At 41.5% G+C, this 18,812-nt stretch overlaps 1 protein-coding gene across 6 annotated transcripts in view; it reads right to left on the bottom strand.

Annotated features, from left to right (window-relative positions):
* gpc5a (glypican 5a) overlaps positions 1-18,812 on the bottom strand; it is a 310,361-nt gene that overhangs the window by 269,973 nt on the left and 21,576 nt on the right. For all 6 annotated transcript variants that reach the window (XR_006822159.1, XM_046032404.1, XM_046032405.1 and 3 more), the window contains exons 3-6: positions 13,417-13,877; positions 13,091-13,324; positions 12,273-12,406; positions 11,993-12,118 (exon numbers count right to left, since the gene is read on the bottom strand). Coding sequence is in view for 5 of the 6 variants with exons in the window: in XM_046032404.1 (XP_045888360.1) it covers positions 11,993-12,118; positions 12,273-12,406; positions 13,091-13,324; positions 13,417-13,877 (955 nt within the window). In the remaining variant the exon portion in view is untranslated. The remainder of the gene's footprint in view (positions 1-11,992; positions 12,119-12,272; positions 12,407-13,090; positions 13,325-13,416; positions 13,878-18,812) is intronic.

Raw genomic sequence — 18,812 nt, 5'->3', positions numbered from 1 at the left:
ACAGAAACTCCACTCACCAGACACAGAGACAGAAGGAGAGAAGGAGATAGAAAATAGGGAGAGAGAAGAAGAAAAAAATAAGTGTCAAGACATGACAAGAGGAGGAGAGTATCCCCGTGGAGACTGATAGTTTCAGTTGCTCTCAAAGGTCATCTGATGTTATCTAAAGATCATCTTCAGTCACCAATGCTCGCCTTTTTACACTCTACTCAACAGCTGGAGTCAAGCACCTGTCAATCACAACTTTCATAACCTGCAGCTACAACAAAGTGGCTTTCTCTTCCCAATGTAATCAATCTGGGAGTGAAGTACCGACTCAAGCGCTAAATAAGATGACCGAAAGAATAAAGAACAAACATCACGTGCAAGAGTGTGTAAAATATGACCTTTTGTCATGCCTGTTTCACAAACTTTTTGACGTAAATGTGCTGATGTTTATAGTATACACTGAATTTGATAAATAAGAAAAGTAAGTAGGAAAATAAAACCAGTCAATTAATCAATCTGTAACTGGTCACTCGTCGTAATTAAACGGGAAAATGACCCACTTTCAATAGAGAATAAGTGTTTTTAAAATTTGTAAATGTGTATCAATCATATTATGTAGGGCTGCAACTAACAATTACTTTCCAGTTTACTATGTCCAGCACAATGTGACAGAACCCAATATGATGTCAGTTGTTTTGCCTAACCAACAATCTAAAAGCCAAATATTCCATTCATTAACAGAGAAGACTAAAACCAAAACATTAACTTTTAAGAAGAGGGAGACATTTTTCATTAAAAATTTACTTAAATGATTCACTGACTATTAAAATTGTGGTTCATTATTTTCTGTTGATCAACTTTGATCAATGAATTGACAAACTGATGACTAATTGTTCCAGATCTAACATTATGTGTGACTAAAAGGTGTCTATGCCAAATGATAAAAAGAAACAATACAGAGTCTAACATGACAAAACATGCTGAAAACCAATTGTAATATAAAGATCAGTTTAGTATATAACTCCAAACTTGCTTAATCAACTGTTATAATTAGACTGGGTAGTATCAGCGAGGTGACCTACTGAATATGCACCTGAAATGATTTCTCGGTTTATGATAATTATCAAGATTTATGACACAATGAATTTTGAAATTACATTTGACATTAAAGCTGCCATCATTAGTGACATTAAAGCAACAATGATGACTATCATTTGTTGGACAAAAAGAAGCCATTTGAATATTTTGCATTGGGCTCTTCACTTATAATTTCTTACATTTTATAGACTAATCAAGAATCAGAAGATTAATCCACACTGAAAATAATGAATGATTTCAGCCCTATTACACATCCAGCTTCATTCTGGTCTGTTTGTTTGAAACACTGGTCTTCTTACCTGAAACTGACTCTGCTGATATTGCTTTAAATATGTCACATCATAAATTATTAAAATGTTGGCTCAGCTGTTACTGCAACAACCTGATTCCCCAGTGGAGATGAATCAAAATACATAAATGCTAGAAAACATAAATACATTTTAGAGATTTGAAAAGTATACATCTGTGTACTCATTTCTAGTATTGTACTGTATTGTCTACTATCCTAAATTATGTTTTTCATCATAACATTTGGCCATTGTTCTCTCTTAATTAAACCAAAAGAAAGGACAAAAAATACATAACACATAATATGTAAATACAACCAGCCAGGCAAATTTACACACCATTTACAATATCAACATAAGCATGTGTTGGGTTAGTGGTAGGTGACGCTGCTCAAAAGTTACAGTGTGATTTATATTTTTGGTGACCACTGTCATGTCCGCTTACTCGTCCTGGTTGTTCAGGTGATATAAAATAAGTGGCCTCAGAGACCAGTCGCTTTAGTGGCTTGTGGTGTGAAGGTATGATTAAACTCGAGTCATCGGGATGCAGGCGGCGGCCTTTCACACGCGTCAAGGGACACTCGCACTGTGGTACAGACGTGCCTCGACTCTCTGCAACATTGTGTGGAGCAGCTCCAGCGTGGTGGAACCGAGCAGATGGTGAACGTATGCGGCGCTCATGCATGTCATCATCACCTTCATTAGCTGAAGGTGACATATGACATCATCTGGACCGCGTGCATTATGGGGGCCAGAAAGAGTTGTTTGCTTCTTTTTCTTCTTTTTATTGCAGCATGGGTTCAAGGTTGTTGATAGGAGGTATTGTGAGTAATCACAATCCCCCCCCCCACACGCCTTCCGCAGGCTACTCCTCCTCAAGCCTCCCCCGTTCCCACCACCTCCCAGCATTAAGGTAAATAAGGGCTTCCAGCAGAGAGCCAATGAGCACGGGCCACTGAGCAGAGATGCATGTTTGTGTTGCCTTCCTCCCAGGACCCTGCTCGTTTATCTTGGCTGTCAGGTAAAGGGCAGACTCAGAGAAGGTGAAACTTTTTTTTTTTTTTTAATAAGGCCGGCTTGGTTTCCATAGAAACAGCAGGACAACATTACAGGGACAATGATAGAGAGCAAAGTCTGGTCTCAGGGCATCACACAGTGTGCCATATTGTTGTTTGAGGCATTTGTGTTTGCGTCAAAGAAATGAAAGAGCTTTTTAGATTAATTCTCAGGGATCCTCCCGACTCAGACCTTTTACTGTGGGAGGTTGAGATTAATGAGAACATATTCACACCTAGCTCTCAGCTTAGGTCAGGAGCTAAAAGGTAGGTTTCCACTTATAAAGAGGTGTCGAGTCTTCTGTGGATACAAACTCCCCGATAAAGACAAAACAGACCTCAAATTACTGTTGCGCCTGTTTTTTGTTGTTTTTTTTAAAAGGAAATGATACTACAGAACGTAAGGCTATTTTAAAGATATGGGGCAGATTCACTGAACAGCATAAAGGTTGTTCAAAAACTGTCAATATTCCACATGCAAGCTACCTACGCATTCAGAACATTCTCCAGGCTAAAAGTGCATAAACAAGAAACAAATTGCACAGGTAATGAATACTTAATGACTACTACATTTTTCACTTTGTGTCAGTAAATGGGATGCATGTTTAGTTAACAATTGGGTGGAAAATCAAATAAAGAGAAGGTACCACACGCACTGTCAAAAGCAAAAGCCTGCAGCCATGAGATAAACCAAGACAATGATACAAAGATATGGGACTCTTTAAGTCTTTCTGGAGTAGAGCTCAACATGGATATGGTCCACATGTAGTCATAAAGTCAATGTGAAATAAGGTGCCCTTGATAAGACGGCATACAACTCTAATTCATGTGTAGACCTGCTTAGAGCTACTGCAGGAAAGTGTTGAATTCAACATTAGGCACTGAGCTTTTATTCTGTATTCATCCCAACATCATGATTGTCTCAATCACAGAGAAAAATACTCAGGGGAATACACTACCAACTCTCCATACACAAAACAAAACAAGAAAATAAATATCAGGATTTTTACTGTAGATGTCCATTATGGAAATTGCTCTATTAGTCTATTGTTTACTGGTCTGTAGTGCAGAACTATTTGTGCTGGGAACTGTGAGAGTTTTTGTTATGAAAACAATATTGCTGTGTCCTTGTTATTAAATCACAATACAGGACTTTTTTGTCAGTAGGTATTTTATAACGAAACAAATAGATCCCGCACACACAGAGGGTTTTCTCACGAAAGACGTGCTACCTCTGCTCCCTCTTTATGAGCATTAACTTCACATTTTTTCCAACTCTTTGTTCCCCGTTTTTCCACGGCCTCTGATTTATATCCGAGGTAAAGAGGAAGAGTGCTCTGCGGGGACCGAGTGTGTGTGCTCGACGGTAGATGGAGGCAGGCTGATATCACACACCAGGGTGAGGGTGTGCGCTCTGACAGCTCATCAGTGGACAATAAGGCCTTGGCTGTTAATGTCCTGCTACCTGGCACTCTGCAGGGTCACAATCTGCTCCAGATGCTGGAGGCAGGCATCCAACTCATGGCGGTGGAGGGGGGACTAGGTGCTCGAGAAGCAAAAAAGGGAGTGGTTTCACTGAAAAATGAATGGGACTAGATAGATGCGCGCTCCCCACACACACACACACACACACACACACACACATCCATCTATCAAGCATACAAAAGGGACTTATGAACTCAATTTAGTCAGCCAGACAGAGTTCTTGATTCTGTCACTTGGGATAATCGTCAGGATGTGGTACTCTGACCGAGACCCTGCGTCTAAAACCAGGCAGGATATAAGGTCATGTTGGAGTGGAACTCTAGCCATGCAGCACCCACACCTCAAGTGCTCCAGTGGTTTTGTGGTTATCTGCAGTAGCCAGCTGTCGCAATACAGAGGAGCTCTTCAAGAACGTCTCCTCTCCTCTTTCTCTGCCTCTCATCTTTCCCTCTACCTCAATCAAAAACTGTCCAATCAGCCCACCCATCTCTGTCCTTCTCTCTTTTGTCTAATTTTAGGATGTGTAAAATCAATTAGTTTTTAGTGATTGCCCCAAAAGATTAAGACCTAGAATGAGTCCACACAAAAGACTCACCATTATGGTTGGTGTAAGTCATAGGACAAGACACAAAATTACCCAGTTGGTTCCCAGGCAGGAAAAGAGAAAAACCTCTTCTATTTCTTTTCAACTTTATGAACCGTTTAGTCTCTCAGGTACTGGGGATACTATACCACATTTATTTAAAGCTGGGGTTTTTTTCATGGGATGGAAAGAAACAACTCTCTTACTTTCAGGCATGAGAGTGACTAAGAGGACAGCTATGCATAATATATTTGACAGTGCATGTTTAAAAGGTTATTCCTTTTCGTTCAAAATTAGGTCACTTCATCACTGCAAATGAATGCAGTAGGAGGGGTGACTCTTGATGTTCTGCAGGGTGTCTGTTTATCACTTGAATTTTGTTATCTGTCTGTCACTGTCAGGGACAACATGGATAAGAACCACCAGTCCGTGGCATACATCATCAAAACTGATGCAGCAATCTGGCAAGCTTCTGGAGTGTGTGTAACCCAAAGTGCAGAGCTCCACCTGCTGGTCAAAGAGAGCTACAACAGCACTAAAACAGGCCTGAAGCACAGGTATTTGGATTTACGACTACATGACCACAGTCATTTTACTGAATGGGACGCCATAGATTTGCCAGCAGGTTTATTAATGGATGAAGAGTGGGCATTAATATGTGCACTGAACAAAGATAACCAGCTGTGATATTCTGTTTATTTGAGGCAGCATATGGAGCATTATCTACTACATGTGCATACAGTATGTGTTTGACGTAATTATTCTTAACTGTGTGCTGTTGAAGCTGGCTTTACTTCCTCATTGTTCAGGGTCCCACAGACTCTACTGATGTATGAAATTGTGAAATCAACCAATTGTTTTACCTTTAAATATTTTTTTTCTTTTATTTTGTTCTTATTAAAACACAATATATAGAAACATATTGAACTAGAAACTCTTTCATTTGTCTCAAACTGGGCTTGCAAATTTGATGAAGGTGATAAAGTACAGAAATAACATAAAGCATTGTTATATGCCTAAATAAGGAAAACAATCATGTCATATATATTATACTGGCTTTGCATATGAGACCTCAATGCATCTGTAGGACTCAGAATCAAGTTTACTAACAATTGGTATACAATTGGAAAAAGACACGAAGTATCAAATTGATTAAAAAATGTTAAGTGTTTTTTTTGAGCTGTTAAACAGGGGTAGGGTCTCCAGGACCCCAAACAGAACATTAGAGTTAATTTACATGTATTTCAAACCTGGGGGTCGGGCCCACTGCAAGGGGTTGCAAAGTGGATCTTAGTGGTCACGAGATGATTAAAAGCATAATGTTAAGCATGAAAATATATTTTTGCAACATGAGTATGTTTTTATCAAACTTTGCTTTCTTCTAATTATTGATATAAATCAGTCCAGGAAGGAAAAATGCCTCTTTGATTAACTTGGAGACACATGCAACCTGTGATGAGGGGTGAAAAGGTTGGCGAGCTGAGGTCTATTTTAGCTCCAACAACCCTCAGTGAGGAAGTATGTTCCCAGAGCAGGCTGGGATAACCTAAGCTCTTGATGCTTCTTCAGTGGATTCCTATTAGCAGAGCTTAAAAACTGTCATTTCAGTTAAGCCAAGGCAAATCACCTGAGCTTCACGTCTAGTGGGGGATGGAAGCGTAATGAGATAAATTACAAAATAGGCAAAAGAGGAAATAGTTCTATGAAAAAAAGAACAGAACCAAATAAAATAGATATGAACAGAGCAGAAAAGACCTACATTTTCAAAATCAATCGTTTCCTCTGCTAACTGAACACACATTGAGGAGAGGCCCGCTCTACGACTCCAGGGCTCTTATTACCATGTCATTAACCTCTACAGGATTAACCAGGCTGCGAAGAGACACAGGCAAAGTCAAAGGTCAGTGCTCAGACACCCACTCCAGCATGAAGGGTGGCCTATTAAACAAAAGGCCACACTCATATCTGCCCGCCTGTCTTCAGGCATCTTTTCGATACATACTGTAACATTCAGCCCACAGCACTAACCCCGCCGTAGTAAATTCCAACAGCATGCAAGGTCAGTTGCCTTATTAAAAATAAAACAACGATTGTACTCAATTAGAAAAAAGCTCTTTGAAAATATAAACACACCGGCAAACACCTGGTGTGTGTTGGCATCCATGAGACAGACTGCAGTTGGGGATGAATTAAAGAGAGTCTACACCGGAGGAGGTAATCATGAATAAAACATCACACCTTCGTACTTGTTGAGGCTGTAGCTTTTTAGCACTGTGATAACTCCTGGTAGTTGTCCCCCCCTTTGGAAGGGAGAATGGAAAAAGAAGACTTTTTTTTTTAAACAATAAAATACATTCCGAAGTAGGTTTGCTGCCTTGCACACACTCACAATTAAGTTTTAAGATCAGGTGTCAAACTGAATTAGAAAGTAAATGCGTGGCAACTGAAAAGGAATGAGAATCCCTGTAATCCCTTGACTAATGCAATTTTGCCTTTGTCAGTCTGTTACTCCAACAAAGAAACAAAGACGAAATGGTAGCTGGTGTGTGACTATGTGTGTGTGTGTGTGCGTGTGTGCGTGTGTGTGTGTGTGTGCGCACACTTATAGAGAGGGGGCAGCTCATGGCAACCTGCCATTCCTTCAGTGTGTGTGTATCCATGACAGATGGAGAAAGAATGTGGGTATGTGTTAACCTTTCTGCCCAAATGGGGACAGTGTCTCCAACCAAAGAAGATCACCCTCATGTCCACAGATTGAGGGATGTTTCACCATTTTATTATTTACTTCTTGCTATCCAGTGACATTAATCACAAGACAAAGTGGGTATGGATTATCATTTCTCAATACTACTGCTGATACAATACCAGAGGTTTTTTTCTATAATCAATATTTTTATACTTGGATCACATGAGCACCCACCAACTATCATCTACCACCGCGTTTTCCCCTCAACTCTATTTTTTGGTTCTTTAAGCCAATTGGTTTTATAGCAACTTCACGGTTTTGGTTCAATCTCAATGTTCTCACCAGTGTTGTTTTCAGCCACAGCAGGCAGCTGTTATCAGCATAAAAAGCTCTAAAAACAAATTGTACACTGCCTGCTCAGCAGCAGACAGACAGAGTTAGTGACTAGCTGGTGAACATAGTGGAGCATTGAGAAACTAAAGAGCCAGATATTTCCCTCAGGAATTGGTGGAGACCAAAAGCAGAGCTAAAATACAGTGAATGTTGGACTTACATTCATCATGTGGCCTCAAATACAACTTCAGATCCGCTCATAAACTTCTGGGTGTTAAAATAGGCAACTCTTTAGCTTAAAAAGGTGATCATTTTCATTTTTGTTTACGGATTGTTTCCACTACCCACAAGTTGCCCCCCAAAATCTGTTATTGCCAGATTAAGAAAAGTCTAAATTGTTAACGAATAAGTGAACAAGACTGCAAACAAAGCATTGAATACCACCTTTCGGTACCGACACATTCTGGTGTGGTATCCAGCCCTACCATACACAAATCTTGAGAACATGTTATCGTATCCTTGAGCAAAACAGCCAAAATATCTGAAATGGTATGGTAATTGCATCTTTTTTTTTTTTCTGTAAAAATACGATTAATAATAAACTGTGAGCACAATAACACCTCACCAGCCTGCACGTTGCTTCAGTTCAATGCAGAGACTCAATATGGGATTATTTCAGGGAAAATTAGCTGTCACAAAAGATGAAACATCTGTTAATCAGCCAAAATACTAATCAGAAAATGTCATGTCCAATCTTTGTCCCCCCCCCCCCCCCCCCCCCCCCCCCCCCCCCCCCCCCCCCCCTCCCAGCATGAGTGTATAAGCAGGGGACAAACCTGGAGACAGAGAGAGACAAACAGAGAGAAAGAATGTGTTTACTTAATCTCCCCTGAAGCAAGACCCCATCATCTTCTTTCATTCACATAGACACTGAGATGAAAGCTGCTTGTGTTCCTCCTCTATGATCTTATCTGATTGTTCTTTATCTTTTTGTTTACCAGGGACCCAGATGTGGACGTGCATCAAATCTCCCTCAAATCTCTGGCTCCTGTGTCATGTTTTTTTGTGCTCGCCCTATTTTATTAAATAAGACAAAGCTGTGGTGCAGCTCACTACTTTTTTAAGACCATAAAACAATCTGCCAGCACGCACAAAGAGCTGTTATAAAAGGCATCCGCACACATTCAAATGTAGTTTCTCACACGCACACACACACGCACACAGCAACTGAACCAATCGTTTAAGGTCTCTGAGGCCTCGATAAGCTTCTGTAAATCAGCCACCATCCAGCAGCAAGTTTTATTCCCCTCTCTCTCAGTGGATGTTGGGTTATGACCCGTAGGCACAAGGTTATTTATTGCTTTAGTCTCAGCTTGTGTTGACTCCCAGACACTCATCTATGGTTCTAGGCTAATAGAAAGCAGCACAGGGTTGTAGAGCTGCAGGAAGCCTGCTAAGCTGCAGGGACTCGATAGACTCCTCAGAGACTCATCTCCCCAGAGGATAATGTCCCTCAATTCCTCAGCATACTTCCTCTACTTTTGGAGGGAGTGGGGGTGGAGTGTTAATGTCCAAATCCAAATGAAAACCTGTGAGTTAACCTGAGGTGAATGAGTCCCTGTGAATGTGTTGGTGCGAATGAGTAAAAGAGGAAGCAGCGTTAAAGAGCAGAGAGAAGCCCACAGACCATAAACATTTCCCAGAGGCTGCTGGCAGAGATAATGGACAGTCTGCCTATTCTCCAACATATAAGAAGCATCTCTATTCTCAGAGATGTCTGCCTCCCTTGTAATGGAAACTTGAGGTGTTATGTTGGAAGATAAAGGATGGTAAGAGTAAATTGTTATTGCCAAAATGAAACTTAACCTTGATACTCTAAGATGCTAAGAAGAATGTGAAAGACCCCGCCCCCACCCCCAACTTTCTTACCTTCACACAGCTGCTGTGAAACAATCTCAACAAGGCTGTCATCCTTTACAATAGACCGTCTAACCAAACTGGCAACCCCAACCTCACCGTAGTTTGAAATACGGGCCCACTTGCCATTTCTACAGTGCTGACAGCAGCTGACAGTTAAGAGGAACAACCACAGACAGAGGATATATGAGGGGGTCCTTGAGTGATGACAGCACGGGTAAGATGGAGAGCTGTGATGTAATAGAGACAAGGCCGCTGACTGATGCTATGAAAGAGGCCAGTTTGTCTGCTCCAGTTCACAGCTGTTCATATCCAAGATCTATGTTTGTGAGCACGGTGTCATCTTGTTTGTGGGGTAAGTATACATATACACACACACACACACACACACACACACACAATAACATTATGCTGCCTAATATTGTGTAGTTCTCCCTTTTGCCACCAAAACAGCCCTGACCCACTGAGGCAAGGACTCCACTAGACATATGAAGGTGTGCTGTGGTATCTGGCACCAAGACGTTAGCAGCAGATCCTTTACGTCCTGTAAGTTGCGAGACAGGGGCCTCCATGGATCGAACCTGTTTGTCAAGGGCATCCCATAGATGCTTGATTGGACTGACATCTAAGGAATTTGGGGGCTAAGTCAACACCTTAAACTAGTTTTGTTCTGCCATCAGGGAATACCGTTTCCATGAAATGGTGTACATGGTCTGTAACAATGCTTAGGTAGGTGGTACATGCCAAAGTAACATCCACATGATAAGCAGGACCCAAGGTTTCCCAGCAGAACTTTGACCAAAGCATCACACTGCCCTCTGCTGGCTTGCCTTCTTCCCATAGTGCATCCTGGTGCTATGTGTTTCGCTAGCAAGAGATGCACAGGCACCCAGCCATCAATGGGTAAAATGTAAAATGTAAAGTGGGATTAATCTAACCAGGCCACCTTCTTCCCTTGCTCCTGGGTCCATCTGATGCTCATTGCGCCCATTGTAGGCGGGGGTCTGCGTGGGCACCATGACTGTGGCTGTGGCTACGCTATCGCTCCTCACTTGCATTAATGACCCTGTAATCGGGTCACCGCTTTTCCTGCTTCTAACAGATAAACTTTGAGGACAAAATGTTCACTTTCTGTTATGAAAATGGTGCACAAACGGTCTACTCATGCCAGCATCATTCAGTGAGATGGCACTGGAACTGAAAACCTTTTCAGACATTATGTTGCATTAAGTGATGGCTTTTTGTCTTTAAGACAACCATGCCAGCACAGTGACAGAAAAAGCTTCATGTTCATGCAATATTTGGAAACTGATGCACGAGAGGGAGCAGAGGGATGTTTTAAAAAGTGGTGAAAATGAGGAATTCTCAGACAGGCTGCATCACTGATAGATTTTAAACTTATTTGGCCTTTGAAGCCTTAATTAATGATCATCATGACCACGAGGGACGCTCTGCCCCGCTTCTCACAATGAATCCACTGAACACTGGAAACATGAGGAGAGAGTGCTGGTTAGATTATCACAGCGGTTGTACGATGGTTTTTTTAACCTCCTCTGCTCCGATCGCACCGTGAGGGGAAGATTGGAAGAGGTCTGATCTGAGAAGAATCTCTTTCACAATGTTTGCTAGATTGTTAAACTGATTTTGTGCATAAGAGATGATGACTGAGATAATACATTTATTACAGAGGTGTTTAGAGTGGTATATGATTTCTCTATGCCTCTCTCTCTCTGCATGTTTTAACATGTGCTGCGATAACCTTTATGTTCAGATTTGTGCTGGGTCAAAAGTGTTACAGAAATGTTACTAGGTCCTCTGCCAAGGTCATTTTTTCACCCTGTTAGCTATCTTATTTTTTATCTGTCTGTGAGCAGAATATAGGGATGTTTTCAAGAAATTAGCGGGCCTTGAACCAAAAAAAACAATGTTTGGTTTAAAAGTAAACCAAAAAGTAGATCTCATCCACAACAATCTTTGTTCAACAGCAATAACTAAGAAGTTAACTGAGATTGAGACTTAATTCCATATCCTTATGGTATGTTTTCAGAGACCAGAAATCAATAAAATACAAAATGTAAAAAAAACACTGTTTACCTTGTTAAAAATTCTTAAAATTACATCTACTCTTTGTACCTCATTGCAAAATCAACTTCACTGAAAAGTCCATTCTCAGTGTACAGACCGATCTCTCGTGCACTCCCGTGCTTGCAAGTAATTTCATAAGCTGCACATACAAAACAAAAGCAAGATCATATCTACTCTTCAACTTAGTTAGAATTAGGAGTGATGTGAAAAACATTTATTAATGTAAAACTGTTCAGATAAAGGAGCTGCATTACATTGTTGACGCTACATGTAAAATGACATTCTTGAATGCTTAAAATAGGAGGAATAAATTGTGCTTTATGTCACTGAGTGTTTGGCTGTGTGTGCATCTGCATGTTGTTGTCACAGATATATGAACCAGTGGCATACCATTAAATTATCAGTGAATAATATTGACATCATGTTTGTCAAAACAAATGGGAGACAAATAAAAAACCCTCTCAATACAACAAACCTTTTTACAACGTCAGTACCATTCCAGCAGGACAGCCCGTCACCAGGGGCCAGCTCACTCACACACAGTTGATCCGCCAGGCCACCGTAGTATGTACGATAGAGACGTAGACTGTTCAGAAAATCCCTAAAAAAGCAGCCACATGTAGGCACAGAGTAATTCACTTGTTTAACAAGTGTTTTAAACAAGTGTTTTACATATTAATTGCAGATTTAATGAACCAAAATCTGAAAATGACACTTCTCTCTAGGCACACATCTGTCATATTTCACCCACTTACCTTCTCCTGACAGCGAGCGAGTCCCCTGACACTCTGACAAGAGCTTTAAGAGGGATGGATTCTCTGCTGCTGCTGTGCAGGATGCTGACTGACTGCGCAGGCTTCCTGCTTGGTGGGCCACACAGTTTGTGTACCTATTACCCAATGAGACAGACACAAATTTAAGTCTAAACACTGAGGGGGGAAACATGCATTTTAAATCGTGTTAAGCTGTACTGGTGCATGACCAATAAGACTTATTTCAGATGGCTGAGTGACAGCCGTTTATATTAAGGCCATTAGTGCAGCCAAGCCCATCATCTCCCATTTCTGAAAGTACTCCATGTGTATCTATCGAGCAGCAGTGACATTAGACAACCACCAGATGGAGGTGTGACGTCTCTATCTGAAAAGGACTCACACTTAAGTCCTGTTGACTTCATTTCATAACATATAACTTGAATGTGGACTGAAAGTTACATGTTTCAAGTTACAAGTTTCTGACCGCCTTGGAGCTGCCCATGTGGACGTATTTCTGGGGTTCTGGCCTGCTCTGAGACCAACCTGTTGTCTGTAGTCTGTGTCTGTGCAGTCTTTAGTAATTCATCTTTGCTATCCACACCACTTACCTATGTGACATGGAGCTAGCAGCTGAAACAGTAGTGTAATTCAGAATAACCATTTTCCAGGACTGACTGAAACGCTTTCTCCTTAATCCATTCTTCTCCCACTCCCAGATTTACTGGTGACACTGGTTTTCACCTCCCACAAAGCCCCAGCACAGTTTCAATTCAACCGTCCTAAACAACACTAAAATCTCTCCTCAAAGACAATCTGACCTGTGCTGAGAGGCGGGGTCCATTTTTCTGAGCGTGTCCGACAGCATCATGAAGCAGCGTGTGAACTCCAAGAAGCACTTGCTCCAAATCCTGAAGTCCATGCATCCGTGCCGACAGGCCCTCCAGTGAGCGAACAAACTCCCTCCAGTGGGTGTCAATCTCTGCCATGCTTGCCAAACAGCCCCGCATCACATTGAGGCAGTAACCCATGCAGGGCTTGGACTGGGTTAAGCCCTGTGAAGAAAATTACTTTGTGATCAGTGGAGCTGGTAAAAACTTTCATTCTTTCCGATCAATAAACTCACTTCAGAAACATGTATCTAGACCTGGCAGTGAGGACAGTAGTGCATCTTGAGCAGGGCCCGTCTGCACTCGCGGCTCAGCTGTAAATGGTCTGTGGTATTGATGACCTCAATGCCGAGGTGCAGTGCCTGAAGAAGAAGCTTCCCGGAGACCCCAGAGCGAGCAATCTGATCAGCCAGGAGGCTGGGAGCTTCACCGAACGGTCTCGCATCGCGGCGGGACAACCTTACACACTCAGCGTAGCCTGGTGATATGTCGCTGAGGCCTGGGTTGATGAGGTGATTGTAGACCAGCGGGAAGAGTGCGTCGAAGAATCGCTGTACCAGGTCATCAACGTTGAACTCAGACCCCAGCAGGAAGAGACTAATATCAGTGAAGAGTTCCCGCACAGGGCCCATAGACTGATCAGCCATGTTCCGGTACGACTCCTGGAGGACGGCATTAGTGTGATTCTCCGCCTGCCTCATCAAGACCTCAAATGTTTCTGTTGGATGGACAGCAGGAGAGAGAGAGAGAGAGAGAGAGAGAGAGAGAGAGAGAGAAGATTACAGAGGTACTGCAACTACTATCCTGTAACATGAACAGGGCTATATAGAATACAGTGCCCTTATTGAGCTTCTACTTCAATTAACCCAGAATGAAGAGACAAGATGATAAGAGTCTCCGGGGGTCCCAGCAGGAGCTGAAGCTGCCTGTGTCTTTCCAGAAAGGGGGTATGGAAGGGAAGCCGGGAAGTGTAGGGAAGCAATTTGTTCTCTAATCAAAAACATCAGTGTAGAAGCTGCTGTGATGTCATATGAACAAAGCTACAGTATATATATAGCGTTTTAATAAACCAGCCACTTCTAGCAAACCAACATGAGTGGCATCAGTGAGAGGAGAGGAGAGACAGACTCCTTGTGCCATGGGAGTTCTTGCAGTGAGAACAAGAACAAATGGATAAAACTGAGAAGAGAGATAGGAGGAGGAACATGACAGAAGAAGGGCAGAGGTTAAGAGAGGTGAAGAGAAATGAGGGAGATGAAAGGTTAAGAGAGACGGGGGGATGGAGAACTGGAACTTTACAAATTACTTCCTCAGACAATAAGCAGTTATAATAATGGTCATTCCATTTGCATACATGTACAAGGCATCAAGCCTGCCTATAGAAGCATGCACACATAGACTCCATGCTTTAAAAAGGATAATACCTTGAAACATGTACTCTTTAGCACATCATTTTCCCACTCATGATTTTTTCCACCATCACCATTGAGGTACTGTATATGTCAAGCAAATTCTGCTAAGCTTCACTCGTGAAAATACTGAAGGATCCTAATGCTTAAGTCTGCATCAGGAGGCAAAAGCATATCATGCTGCGGTTCTTTTGTATGTCACAGCAGTGTATCCAGTGCTGTAAGCGGTATCTACTTTTGCTTACGAGTGTGTTTCTATGTGTGTGTTTTAGGAGCAGTTTGGGAAAGTGTGCGGATAATGCAGCCTTATGGCATCCAACGTAAGGGGAAAAAAAATGTCCAGCGGTGCCGAAGACACAGTTGAGGACCAAAATAAAAGCCCGTTCCCACTGGGCACCAACAAATTATGTTTGAAATGTGAAGAGAAGTGCAGTTAAAGAAAGAGCCAGGACATGGTTAGCTTTGCTTAGCAGGGACTTCTTGGATGACAAGACTCCAGGAAGTCACTGTGCATGGCTAGGAAATAGTCTGTTTCATTAATTACTTAATTATTGTTTCTTAAATACATTTGATTATACATGTTTGACAATAGAAAAATAACATATATTAGACATTATGGTATGATTTCCCTTAATTATGATAAGCGAGCTCTACATGTTCTACCAGACATGAAAGAATGACCTCAGCACAATAGAAAATGTTTCACCATTGCAACAAGCTTGCCTTTATCCCTTTGGCTCTTTTTTCTCAGTTTTTGTCTCAGCTAAAACCTGAGCCATGGCCATTCTCCCATCATGTGCTTGTCATGAGTTGCGAGGTAATAGTCAGGGTGAAGGCCTGGAGTTGCCTTGGGGGGGTGACCAGTGTGATGAGGGCTTAGACGGTCAAGTGCTGTACAATATGCACTGACGTGGAAAGATTGACCGAAGGCCCCCTGGAGAGGGGGACTGTGAGGGGGAACAGAGAAGGGTCTAGCATGCCTACTGGCGCACAGACTCAAGCAGTCAGCATTAAACACAAAGGTACCCGGAATTGAACCTGATCGCAGGTCTTCAATGATCTTGCGTGGATGTGATAAGTTTAACAAGACCTCAAAAAATCAAAGACGTGTGTTTATGTGTGGACGAGAAAAGAAGCTGCACCTCCTACATAGCAAGCGCTCAGGTCAGCGAGCTGCATGGAGAACACAGGCTAGATGTGTAAAGAATGGCAAAGAGTGGCAGCTGTGAAAGCGCAGTGCGGATGCTGTGTCTGTGTGAATGAAATAGACAGATAGAAGACAGGCACGCAGACAATCAGAGAAATATGTGCTCGTGGAGAACAGTTTGAGATTATTACAGCCCTTGGGTGTATGAAGCACAGCAGAGTTATGAAGGGTCCCACAGGGATTACAGTGCATGCTTCAGGGAGGTGGAGTTAATGAATCCCACCTGTCATCCCATATAAGAAATATGTAGTAAACAAATTTGTCTGTGTTTTATCACCCTCACCGGTTTCCTCTTGCACTTCCAGGGACGTAAATCCAGTAATGGAGTAACTTATTTTTCCATCACAGGTCCATAAAGGCAAGCCTAAAGGCATGGTTAATAAGCTGATCAATAATTCTGCTGTCTAAAAACGTATACTGTATTAGAACACCCACAGAGAAGTTTCTAGCAGTCCAGGCAGTTTTAATGACATTATTGTTCAACAAAGAGAGAGTTTGAAGTGGCGTCTCTCACTTGGAAGCCTAGACCAGCGGCCAGGCTTCTGGGCAAGCCTGAGGAGAGAAATAACACCAGGAGAGGGAAAAAAGGAAAAAGAGAAAGAGTAATGTAGCAGAGTTACAAGTAGGAGAGTGAGAAGGAGGTATATATTTTATCTTTTTGAGACAGAAATAAGAAAGCCTATCTGACACTCCTTGAAACAGGCCAAATAAGTTTCTTTAAAGCTCTGTAATCAATATGTTTATATTTACCAATTAAAATTTAGACTACATGTTCTTTAATTTCTTATATTTTTTCTAAATCATTATATTACCGCAGGAAAATCTTTTGAGAGGACCTCTGGGTGTGTTTCTGCCTGTTAAAACAGTCCTAATGAGGATGCCTCAGTGTGCCTGTTTTGCCTGTGTGTGTTCTGAGTGTCAATGACCCGGCTGATAAGAGGAGAGCAGACATGTTTGCATTTCTGGCAGCGGGAGGAACTCCAAGAAGAGGCTCAGCCAGCATGATAGAACACACTCTCATACTGTGAAGTGGCTTCTTTCACCGTTACTGAGGGTCTGGTCTGCTTCAGTTTAGTCTTCTAAAAAATGTTATTTAACTTAAAACAAATCAACTTTGACTTTTCTTCGCACATGACTCAAACCTCTGTCTCCTGAGTGAAAGTCCTTAGTTTACTTGACACATTGATCCACCCCGCCACAGTCCTTACCTGACTTCTTCTGCCACTAGAGGTCGAGTCCTAACAATAAACATAAATATGGGGCGTAATAAGCTATACAATGATTTACCTATGCGGCCGTTTTTCTGGTGAGGAAGGGCTGGAATATTTGGAATTATCTTATTTAATTTTTTTGAGGGGGGGCAGGCAAAACACAGAGCAATGAAAAACATTTGCAGCTCTGTGCCTGTCTCAATTTTAAAACTATATGTCCAGCTGTGTCACCAAATAAGGACAAACAGCAATAAAACAGCATAAAGGCAAAACAAACAGAGAACAATAAAACAAGTTGACGACTTCAAAAAAATATTCATAAAAGTGAATACATAATAAAAAGCAATTATCATTTGACATTGGTTGTTGAAAGATTCTATTCATGGTTACAATTTTGATTCAGAAGATTAAAATATGTAAAAAAGAAGGGAATGTGGTATGGGATTTTATTTCAAATGTTAGCATTTGAACAGAAAAAAGGACCTAAACTCATTAGCATGCAGGTTTCAGTTTCACAAATGTATTTCAGCATATTTCATTTTGATCTTATGAAATTTAACTGGTTTAAATGGTATCCATGTCTGATGAATATTGATGAAATTAAGAAAAAGAATATGTAACTCTCAGTCCATCAGTTAGAGCCACTATAAGAAGCTATTACAATATGCCACCCATCAACCTGCATGGGTTTCTCACTCGCCTGCTGGCATTGTAAACAAATTCTGATATATGAACAATTAATGTTTGAAAGCTAGGGTATCACTGACTATCATCCAGATATATTGGCTATTACATACTAATCACAAAGCCCCTTCAGTCAAATTCCTCCGTAACCGAGCTTTTCTCCACGTCTAAAAGGCTTTTAAATTTGATCCCATTTTCTTCCTTTCTGCCATAATTGCTGCACTTCTCATTTTCTTTAATGTAGGATGATCTGGTTAACTGTGACAGGGGTAGCTAATCGAGTGATGAGTTACACTTAAGGTCAGGGCTTCTGGTAGTTGGCACTAAACTAGAAGAAAAGGACCCCCCCCCGCCACACACACACACACACACATTATTTTAGCACCTCTCTCGACGCCCCTCTGCAGCTGATTGGTTTGGAAGGTAATAAGAGATATTTTGACATAAAGTAACCAGATCAGACATCAATTGTCATATGACAATTATTAATCACTGTGGAAACTATTCAGTTTAAGTAGCACAACAGCATAGGTTAAGCCAGTTAAGGATGTGAACTGATAGGTAAATGCTAGGAGTTGCTTTAACCAGCAGAGGGAGACATTTCTCATTTTAATTTGTATCTGTAGGAAATAGGATCAGTGTGATGTTGAGCAGTACAGCAACAGTTCAGCCTGTTAAACCTAACCAAACTTGTAGCATGGTCCTTTCAACTACAGCCCACCATCTCCAAAAACAACAACAGACCACTGATCCAGATTTGTATTTTGCACAAAAATATTATACGAAACATAAAAAACTGTCCCAGAATGGCAAATTTGTATTCCCAGCGACTCACCTGTTTAGGCTCACATACTACAGAGTTACTCATTGATTGGATTGATTAACTGAAGAATGTGCATCCAATAGTCTCTTCCTCCTCTCTCACCCCCGTTAGTCACCCTGATTTGCTCTGGGTGTCAACTAAACAACTACAAATAGCTAAATGTAATTCTAACCACGACACATTCAAACAAATAAACTGTTATTTGATATTAAGGTCAAGATAGGTTTCGTGGCACAGACACACCTTTTTGTGCTGGCAGTGAGAATAATTTGCCTTTTGTGACATTTCGTGAGCATCAAACAGAGGGAGCAAGTAAGTC

This window comes from Micropterus dolomieu, linkage group LG20 (genome assembly GCF_021292245.1).
Source record: "Micropterus dolomieu isolate WLL.071019.BEF.003 ecotype Adirondacks linkage group LG20, ASM2129224v1, whole genome shotgun sequence".
Taxonomy (NCBI): domain Eukaryota; kingdom Metazoa; phylum Chordata; class Actinopteri; order Centrarchiformes; family Centrarchidae; genus Micropterus; species Micropterus dolomieu.
The sequence above is the reverse complement of the archived record's forward strand: the minus strand, read 5'-3'. Positions and strand labels throughout refer to the sequence as shown.